The sequence below is a fragment of the Cryptotermes secundus genome, unplaced genomic scaffold, assembly GCF_002891405.2.
Source record: "Cryptotermes secundus unplaced genomic scaffold, Csec_1.0 scaffold330, whole genome shotgun sequence".
NCBI classification, from domain to species: domain Eukaryota; kingdom Metazoa; phylum Arthropoda; class Insecta; order Blattodea; family Kalotermitidae; genus Cryptotermes; species Cryptotermes secundus.
Genome location: NW_019734317.1, coordinates 712,603 through 723,711, shown reverse-complemented (window position 1 = coordinate 723,711; position 11,109 = coordinate 712,603). Strand labels below are relative to the sequence as shown.

General features: G+C 39.8%; 1 protein-coding gene across 6 annotated transcripts in view; it reads left to right on the top strand.

The window, feature by feature from the left end:
• The window catches only part of LOC111868554 (serine/threonine-protein kinase minibrain), a 281,954-nt gene that overhangs the window by 214,453 nt on the left and 56,392 nt on the right, over window positions 1-11,109 (top strand). For 5 of the 6 annotated variants that reach the window (XM_023859305.2, XM_023859304.2, XM_023859300.2 and 2 more), the window contains exon 5: window positions 2,036-2,198. In XM_023859305.2, coding sequence (XP_023715073.1) covers window positions 2,036-2,198 — 163 coding nt within the window. The remainder of the gene's footprint in view (window positions 1-2,035; window positions 2,199-11,109) is intronic. The other variant, XM_033753084.1, reaches the window with a different exon arrangement.

Genomic DNA, 11,109 nt, shown 5'->3' with positions numbered 1-11,109 from the left:
TTTTTTTTTAAAAACCCCCCCCCCCCCACTAGTAATGGTTTTATATGATTGCAGCATGTTTGGGTTTTGTAAACACATAATCAACATAAGTAATAAACAAGATATACTTATATGTTATGTATTGTGTATTTTATAATTTGTTGGGTGAGATTAATTTGATTGTGATGTATAAAAGCATGATACTTCCTGAGTTCTCGCAGCCATGACTGTTAAGATTATGATCTTCTGGGATGTGATATCATGTGGTTGGCAGGTAAGTATGGGAGATAGAGAGTATTGTGACAGGGTTCTGAGCAGTCCAGCGGGAGAGTATAACATTGATTTGGCGGGGGGGGGTTAGCAATTTCTGATAAGGAAACAAGTTAGAAATGTAAATGATGAATGAGGTTAAAGAAAAGTGAGGGAAAGAAGAAAAGGAGCAGCAGCTTCAGGGAGTTCTTATGAAGACTGGGTTAGACAAACAAAGATGAGAGGCTTTAATATCTTGGTTTGGAAGAAACAATCCTCCTTGTTCATGTTGCTAGAATGAAGTTCACTCTCTGTCACTTCCATGGTGAAACAGGCAACAAGCCTGCTTCAGGCTTGTTGCCTGCTTAGCTGTCTTGAACAGTGAATATGGAGGCACTGAAACATCAGTTGGCTTTCAGTGGACTACACCACAATATATCCAAGAAGATACTGCTGTGAGAACTTCAAACTGTACATAAACAAGTGTGTTGTTTTGGGGATTAAATTTACATGGGAATAGGAGAATCATTGTAATATAATTTTCAGGCCTTCCATTACTTCTTGTAGCCACACATGTGTTGCATTAGATTAGATGTGTTGATAGATTAGAGCGTTGCTAACTTAAAAATATCACAGATTTCAAAATATTATTTCTAGTGCATCTGTCTGTGTTTAATGTTGACCTTTGTGTTCTCTGTCACATATGTAATTCATAGAATTCATTTCTGAGGTGGGGCACATACATAAGGCAGAATCTGTTATCCTGAATGTTAGGCTCTTCACGGGAATCACTCTAAAAAATTTTGATTTTAGTAGAGGTGAAGGTGCCTGTCTGTGAGCAGAAAATTCTGCATACACATCTAGCCAGGAATGAAACCCAGAACTCTGAATGAGAGTAAGATCTTGTGCCAAGACCACCAGGACACCTTACATACAAAGTAGTTTGTATAGAGCAATAAAACTCTGAAACATGCATACAATGACCATATTAATATCAGAATGACATTTTATTTAAAACTGAGGTGATATGTTACATTTTGGTAAGTATGAACAATTTCACATGCATTGGTTCAGTGCAACATACTGTCATAACTCGTGCCATCATTCTTAAGCATGGCATTAGATGGAAGGTGAGTGGTCAGCTTCATGCATCTTCCATTTTACCCCTGGTGAAACAGGCCCTAGCAGTACCCACTGTATAGGAAGGTGAGTAGACTTCAGAACTGCTATGGATGGTGGGGAGAGGATAAGAATCTCTTCACTCCTTCAAGAATCAAATGCCAATACCTCAGTCTTCCAGCCTATAGTCTAGGCACTATACTGGCTGAGCTGCCCTGCTTCCAAATGTCCCATATAAAAGAAACTCCATTATACCGACCGAGCGACCACCGCTTGTCGGCGAAGTTAGTTACCACTTCGTGGATAGAGGGTGTCACGTAGTCAGCACAATGGATCCCCATGTCTGTTAATCTCGGTTTCCTAGATCGGAGCTGCTATTTCCTTGCAGTAGCTCCTGAATTGTCCTCACAAGGCTGAGTGGAACCCGTGTCAGACCCACTACTACTCAGAAAATCTGGTAGCACCGGGAATCGAGCCTGGGACCCCTGGATCTATAGCAAGGAACACTGACCACTAGACCACAGAGGTGGTCTAATGTCTCATATAAATGAAAGTAATTCATGAATTATTCTTCTTGTATCATTTGAGATCAGTAGTAAAGAACTGAATTACCAGCACGTGGCTTCCCCCAAACCCCTGTCTTAACTTTGATGCCAGATTAATTCCATGGAATCTTACTGACTTGCAGGTGGTTAAGGCATTTGACCATGAAGACCAGTGCCAAGTGGCTATCAAGATCATCAAAAACAAGAAGCCATTCTTGAACCAGGCCCAGATTGAGGTGAAGCTGCTGGAAATGATGAACAAGGCGGACGCCGACAACAAGTATTACATAGGTAAAGACAAAATAGGTGCGTAACCATGTTTCCGACTAGCCTAGCCTCATTGATTCACTTGCGTTTATATATCAATATTTATGTTTCAATTCAGTTGAGAGGATACAGTCTGGTAAGATAATTTAGTGATAATTATGATGTTATGGAAATATATTAAAATATGAATGCCAAGAGGCTTCTTATGAAAGTAGAAAGCTAAAATTTTAATCTGTATTCAAGACTTGTCAGGAGAATGCAGGAATAGCATCGTTGATTTTTAAAGAGCTAGGTAACTGGATAGTAGTGTTTTCCAGACTATGGGATGAGAATGTTAAAAAGGCTTATGTTAAAAAATTTAGCCCAGTTTTGATGTATATATTCATGTTGAACCCCTAAATCAAGACCTTTGAATAATAATTTTGAGAATGATCCATAGTTTTTATTTGCTGAGAAGGGAACAATTATATAAAGCCTGGAAACCACTGGATATTATGTCTGCTGGCAAGGTTTGTGTTGTAAATAAATGGTTAATATCGATATGTTTTAGTGCTAGCTGCAAGTAAGTGTTCAGTGTTTCTATGTTTTGATGCTAGTTTTACTGGGGCCTTTATCTATATGTGTAGCATAACTCTTTCTTTCCTCGCAGTTCAGTAGATTAAATACTCTGTATGTTCATGTACTTGCTTCTGCCAAGTTGTAAATTTGAAGTCGAACGTACCAATTTTTAAGTTTGGATTATAGACCTATTTCTGGTTTGCTCGCCATCTGTGCAAGCTCATTTTCTACCTTTTCAGTGTGCGCTGTCTCTGTTATCATTCTGTAACGAAATTGAATGTATTTATCTGCAGGATACAAGTGCAGCACAGAGCAAAGAGGCACAATACTGTATGTTAGTCATATCCTTGAAACATTTGAAGTATTTAAAATGAAATTTATTGTCACTGTTATTTTTCATGTTTTGCTGATTATGGATATCAGTAATGTATGTACCCTCCATGCTAGTTTATAGATATTGTGATATTGTACCATTATTTTCAAGGTGACATGTTATAAGATTCAGTAAACTGACAAAAATGGGCTCAGGAAGTGATTTAGACACAGTTGTTTTTCTTGAGCCCAAATATAATAGTTTTTGTTTTGATTTATTCATTGCTGTTTCCAAACACAGTTGCCTACAAACTTCTGTGTCTCCAAATCCTGTCAGATATAAACAGTTAATTATTTTCAAGAAGCAGCCATAGAACAGTGCACTTTGGAACTTCACAGAACTTGATAGCTGTACTTGAACTCATGAATTGTATGAAGTTGAACTCACCAGTTCCCACTCATTTAAAATCAAATTAAGAAATTTATGCAGTGAGTTGTTACATTAACCTTTTACATATCTTGAGTCTGCTTAGCATACTTGCATTGAAACTTCCAGAGTTGAAGAGATCTGCTTGGTGTTAATAGCATAGTAGAGCATTTCTGTCGGTATATGGCATGAAGTGTTATACACCAATGTTAGAGGAAAGAACATTCTTTCTTGCTATCTGAATCTGTGGTTGTTTGAGGGGTAGTCCGCAGAAGTATTGTAGGTATATGCATGCAATTTAATTTACCCCCAAGCAGCCTTGGTGTCTGTGGCAAGGCATGGCAGTTGGAGTGTTAATAATTTGTTCATGACTCTTCATCATAAATCAAGATACTGTGACAGAACTTCTTGTAAAATAAGTTCAGAATGTTCTAAGAAGGCCAGTAAAAGAACTCCATGGCCTGTAGTCTGCAAGCAAACTATGCTGACTGAGTGGCCGCTGCTTGTTGGCGAAGTTAGTGCCAACTTTAGTGGATAGAGGGTTTCACGTGGTCAGTGCAACGGATCCACACTGTTGTTAATCTCAGTTTTCTAGACTGGAAAAGATAGTCAGTAATTGCAAAAAATACATAAATACTACGAGTATTACTGTCATAATACTGTGCACTAGGCCGTGAAGACATTTTTATTTGCCAACTGTTGCTGTGGCCCATAATGGGTTAATTTCTGTGATGCTTAGTGACACTGTGCCAGTTTCAGAGGTTATTTGGCTTTGATTGTGTTGACAGGATGATTAAACATGGTGGTAGTGAGGACTGAGGGTGAAAGTGGTTGTGACTATTTCAGGATTGTGGCCTAGCTATTGCCTGTAAGGAGTGCAAAAAAAAACATGGAATATCTCATTCAGGCTGTGGCTGTGTATGAACCATTTACCATCCAGACTCAAATCAAGGATATGTTGGTGCTCATTTTATGTCTTTTCTGTCCAGTGATTTGACCATGGGCTTACAATTTTGATGAAATCCATAATGGATGAAAATACATTGCAGGAGTCCAAAACATTTTTTATGTATACGTTATAAACAATACTGACATGGTGGGCATGCTGACTTTTGAAGGACGAACAGTGCAAGTGCCTGTTACTGTAGGGTCTTGAAATCTTCTGTGGTGATATGTCTTTCAACAAAACACAGATTTTTTTAAAATAGGATTTTAGGGAAATGGAAAATAGTAACATGGGAGCTATGCAAAAATTCAGCTGTTCATCGATGCTGTCAGTGTTGAGACTATATAGTGCCAATGATGGCATGATAAATGAATGAATGTGTAGCAACTGGTTGAATGAGAATTGGCAGAGGAAGGCAGAGTGCTTGGAGAAGGCCTACCCCAGTGACACTCTGTCCATCACAAATCTCACATGACCTTACCTGCGATGAAACCCAGGCCCCAATGATGGGAAGCCAGCAAGAGTTTCAATGCAGCCTCTGTTACGATTATAAATTATTATAACTTAATATGTGTTTTGCTATAAACACAGCTACTAGGAGCGTGAGTGTAATAAAAATCTCCAAAGTACAGGTATTAGTATTTTAGGGCTGCGCCATAGCTGGCTTCCCACCACGGCAGCCCGGGTTCGATCCCGGGTCTGGTCAAGTGGGATTTGTGGTGGACAAAGTGGCTCTGGGGCAGGTTTTCTCCGAGAACTTCGGTTTCCCCTGCCAATCTTCATTCCACCAGTTGCTCCAGAATCACCCTCACCTATCATCTGGGGCTGGTACAATAGGCCAGGAGTGGCCGCAGTACAAGGGACTTAGTCCCACCCCACTAGCAGTAAAGAATAAGCATTTTAATTTTTAAGAATTGATTGTGGATCATGAATATAGTTTCCTCAATCAAGTGCATATCATTATTTTTAATTGCAGACATTCGTGCTTAGTCATCTGTTCGTCAGTCACTAGTATGCATCTCATCTAATCATCATCCTCCTCTCTGGTGTTAGGCCCAATGGCCAGTTATTGTTCCATGCTATTTCTATAGAGGTCTTCCTTGTATTACATTCTCTAATCCCTTTCAGTATTCTGTAGTTTTCCAAACTTTTATACTGTTTCCATTTAGTTTAGTAATTATGTATAAATTTGTTGATTAATTCTCATAAATTATATTTCTGATGTCGATAATCTCTCTTTATTCAATTTTATAATCATCTTATCGTTTAATGCATGAACGCCTTGCAGAACACATCGAAGGTATATTTAAGAATTAACAAAACAACGAAATGCATGATTTCTCAACATAATCACCCAGCTCTTCCATATGTTTGGTCCAGTGTTCCACAAGTTTGTCTGTGCCATTAGAAAAGCATTCTTTCTGCTAGATGGCAAGCCACATTTGCATTGCCCCCTTCAACTTATGGTCCACATAGTTGTAAAGCTGGGAGAACAAGTTCAGGGCTATGTGGTGGATATTTTATAGTCTCAGTATATAGGTGCTGCATTATTTTGACATTATTGGCAGCAGTACAGGAATAGGCAGTGTCATACAACAGCACACCTCTTTTTGTCAGTTGTGTTCACCATATACTTTAAATCACAGGCTCATAACACCTGTTCTTGATAATGCTAAAGAATTGGTCTCCATGAGTCTCAGAGCAGCATGAGCATGATTTTTTCGACTTTTGGTTGAAATTTGAACTCATCTCTGACACGATGTTGGGTGTTTTCATTTGTTCTAATATTTGCTCTCTTACCTGTGATGGATCCACATTTCATCACCAGTGATAGTTCAGGTCAAGAGGATATCACCTTCGTGATACCAGCTCAAAAAAGACAGTTACAGGAGTCAAACAGTATGGCTGTGCTGTTCTATAAGTTGTTTTGAGCCCATCTTGCAGAAACTTTACAGAAGTGTAGTCTGTAAAAGATAATTAGGTAGATGAACAACTGATCCACATTTGGTTTGCCACTTAATGAATGGTCACCCTCTTGGTGTCAGGAATTAACATATTGTCATGTGTTAGAGATGTGTCTGTTAGATGGGGTATGGATTGGATTTATTGATGCCTTATACACACCACTTACAACTACAGGCAGTTACAGTGCTATCACTGATTTCCACACTTTACAATTCACTGTTACATCCACTGGTGTCCACAATCTATTACAGTCTCCACTGTTCACATCCTGGCAATGGATTTTAAAACAGGAACTTTAACAGTCTCATTGGCTTACACACTGCAGACATCACTGTACTACAGCACACACACACAAAGTCTTCTCTTCAGAGTCAGTCATTCAACTCCTGTGCTCCCAAGCTCATATTCAGGCAGGCTGGCATCTTAAAACTTAACAAATTCTCAGGTGTTGTCTCTTCTCAGTCATCTTCACAAAGCTCAACTCTCGACTAACTGCTTACTTGGAACTCGACTCAGTTCTAATTCTAGCCGCCTAAGATCCTTGTTATATAGCCTTGGGGCATCCCCACAGAAACACCGCTTCCTGTATTGTTGTGTGTTGATTTACTGCTGCAGAGATGTGTTTACTGCACTGTTGCATAGCAATGAGTGCGGCGCTGTCCACAGAAAACACTGCTCTTCTGTTGTTGCTTGTGTTTGATTCCACGGTAATGTGTTTACTGAGCCGTTGCCTAGCAGTGAACTATTCTGACTTTCAGAGTCATGTCACAATGTAGACTTTTTCAGTGTTCCATTCAGTAGTTGATTTGAATGGGTTACCTGCTCATTCATCATCAGTGACACATGCTCAGTTTTAATTGTTTCCATTTCCTTTCAGTTTCAGCAAATTTTGCAGCAGGAATAGACCCCCCTCATATAATACCTTATATGTAAACCACCATAATGAATTCTCCAATTGGAAACACGGCATGAGTGTGTCTGAAGTGTGTCTGAAACATATTTTTTTTTTCTGTATTTGAAGGGCTGCATACCTTTGTGCTCGGGTATCTGTGTTCATGTTGATAAGATTTTAGGACATTTTCTTATTTTTCTCTGTGGTTTGTGTTTGTTATTTTCTCATTAACAGACATGAATTCTATTTTAACAGTTGTGCATTAGAATGTCTGAGTTGGAAACTGAACGTTTTTGCTAAAATAAAATATGAAGAATGCAGAAGGGTATGGCTCCCTGCATGATGTAATCCCTTAAGTGCTTTCTCATTTCCATGTGTAATTATGTTCTTCATATTTTAATTTTTCATGGTTATACATCTTGTTCTTCAAAATATTTTGCTGCAAAGAAAGAAAGGGCTGTTGCTTAAAATATGAATGGGGCACTGAAATTGTTAGAGGTAATGGGAAGCTCGTTGTTTATGAGCTTCTAAGGAAGGAATTTTCATAATAGTGTGTTAAATTGCATGAAAGGATTAGATATAACAATCTATCATTACTATGAAATTATTGGTGTTTTACTTCAGCTGTGCTTGGTGTTACATACAACTGATTTTTTTTCATTAATGAAGAATTTCATCTGCACTTTAAAATAATGTTATTTTATACCGTTAACCGTTCAGGGAACCATCATCAGTACTTGGATGGTCATCCCTATACCAGTTACATGTCAAAAATGAAACATATACTGCACATTTGAACCAATAAGTATACATATACTTGTCTATTGTGAGTTTTTTTGTGTTCCAGTATGTGTTGCTTGTTTACAAGTTTGGTCAGGCTGAAGACCGGTGTTTAGTGTTTGTACTCATCCCAGTAATATGAAGAAAACAGCCCCCACCCTCCTCGTTATTAGCACTGCCATATTTTTTTGATCAGTGGTTGTGCTAATGTTGATATGTCCTTGCTTAGTATGCTTGTTAACTTCACTTTCATTTGATAAAATTGTTGATGTATTGTGCAGTTGATTAATTACCGATCCACTAATTTAGCAGAACAGTGTGATGATCTGGAACCTGGAGTAGCTCAGTTGATATAGCAACGGGGTATGGGCTGAACAGCTGCGTTTCGATTCCCAGGAGGGACAATTTTTTTTTTCTGCTCCACTCTATCCAGACTAGCTCTGGGGCTCACCCAGCCTACTGTGCAATGGGTACTGGGGGAACTTTCCCTCGTGGAGGCATGAAGCTGGCCACTCATCTCCACCCACTGCCAAGGTCAAGAATGGTGGAGCTATATCTCCACTCCACAATACGTTTTCATGGCATGATGCTTAATTAATTAATTACAAGGACAGCTTCACTGTTTCTGTGATAATCTAAAAGTTGTAAATGGCAAAATCTTGATATCAAATATCTTCGTGCCAGTATTCCACATACAGTAGACTTAATTTTCCATGTGCCCATTATCTTTTTTTTGGATTAACTGGAGAACGTTTAGGAACTCATTTCTTATTGATTATAGCTTCCTGTAATGATTGAAGTGTTGCCCATATGGGGTATGCTTTACAGTGATTTGCAGTAGATTGCAGGTATGCGTCTTCTTACTGTGTTGCAGCTTTCTATTTTATTACTGCTTTTTGCACAGACATATCACTGAGTAAAAGTTTCTTTCTTTAAAGATATTTCTCTGGTTGTTTATTGACCAGAAGCACCACCAGTAATAACAATAAAACAATTTTCAGGATTGAATGCAGCATGGATAATGGATGTTTCCAGATTTTGGGGTTTTGTATTTTTATAATCATGCATGATTCTTTTCCCCTCCATTACTGTGGATAATCAATAGTTCATTGCACACAACATGCAGCACAGCATCAGTAGTAAACACACATGCTCCAAACCAGCACCATTTCAATCTCACTGTAACGTATTTTTATTCATATGTTTCATTAACACATGGGTAAAATGCAGATGGAAATGTTTCATTATTGAAATGTAATAAGTACCATGGAAAATATTACACTTTAAAACTGGTTTTATCATAACTGTAGAAAAATTGTGTTTAACCCACTATTCATTAAGTTGTTTCAGAGATTATTTCGAGTTTCAGATCCTTTTTTACCCTTCACATCTGCAAGAATCTAAGCTCTAACAGTGAAGAACAAGTGATGTAATATATCTTGTCGTTACAATGGCATGGCCCTATTGGGTTGAATGTAAATTAATGTTTCAACAATTAAAGTACATTTCCCTAGACTGTCCAATGATTCAGAAGAGAAGCTATTAATAAACCTAATTCTACAAAGTTCACCTTGAAGTGTGCAAAGTATGAGCATCCTTTAGCGGCCTCCGTAGTCTAGAGGTAACGTTCCCACCTCATGACTCGTAGTACGCGGGTTCAAAAACCCGGCGGAGGTTGTGGAATTTTTAAGGCCGGAAAAATTCAGGGAAAAAGTCCTCCGGGGGGGCTTTAAGCCGTGGATTCTGTGTCGTAGATTTACAGCACGTAAAAGAACCTCATGTCTCTAGGAGACCTCTGAGCAAAATTAGGCAACATTTCCCGCCCAAGTAGTTTCCAATTCCTCCGGTAGATGGGAGAAGTATTAGAGGTACCACTGCCAGAGGAGGGGGGGACCTCTCTGACAGAAAGGGACTAACTATTAGATACCACTGCCAGAGGAGGTTGGAACCTTGCTGGCAGAAAGGGGCTGATAGTAAGCACCAGTACCGGTAGGGTATGGAGACAGTAGAAATTAAAGGGGGACACACAATGGACCACTAACCGGTCTAAGTGCATGGGGAAACCCACCCCCTCAATACAGAATACGGGATGAGCATCCTTTATGGGATTTCTGGGGAAACGCGTTCGTTGTTTCTGCAATTCCTACACAGCGGCCCACTGTTATTGCATTACCATGGAAGTATCTACTCCGGACACGTTACATTGCTCCCGTCTAAAGGTTGTTCATCCCGAACAGCCTAAAGGCGCATCCTTGGTTTCATTTCCTAAGGTGTTCATCTTCCACATGTTACCTCCGCCTTTTCTTTGGCGTTTTGCCTTCCTTCCATCCGCCCCCCTTCTTCCAGAGTGCTCGCCCTGAGCACTTCCAAGGTCCAGTGGTTGTCGGCCCCATTGTCTCACACTCATTCTTCACTTTCATTCTTCATTCGCTCTTGCTAGAGAGGCCGATGTTTCTACTACCAGTTCCTCCCATACAGATCTTTTCCTTTTTTTCGTTTTGGAGGGGGTCGACCCCTCCACAGTGTCCAATTCTTGACGTTTTGTGGTGGGACCAGAAATTTGGTAATTCGCTTCATGGTCCCCTGTATGGTAATTTTTCTATAGGGCTCGATTCTTGTTCCTCTTGTTACATTGTGATTGCGCCCGTTGTCTCTTCCGAGCGTCCATAATTTCTGTGTTCCTCGTACCACATTGTCCCTGGCATGAACTTTGCCGACGGCATTATCCTTGCCCCGTGCCACTCTTGCATGGTGGGCCATCCTAGTTCTAGAAGCGACCAGTTCTCTCCGTGGGTGACACTTTTCCTGGGTAATGTATGACTTTATGATGTCTCTCTTGTGTCGTGCCACTGCTGTGCGATGGGACATCTTCTTGTCGTTTTCCTGCTTTTGCCATGCTACTGTTGCATGGTGGCTCATCCCTCTGTGGGCAACAACCAATTTCTTCTGGGGTTTACAATTTCCCCGTGTCAAATCCTTTGCTTTCTGGCAGCGGCACTCCGCGGCCAGTTTTCGGTCCATGCGCCTTTTCTTCTTTGGTTCTCCGACTGGCATTACTTCGGCATCTACT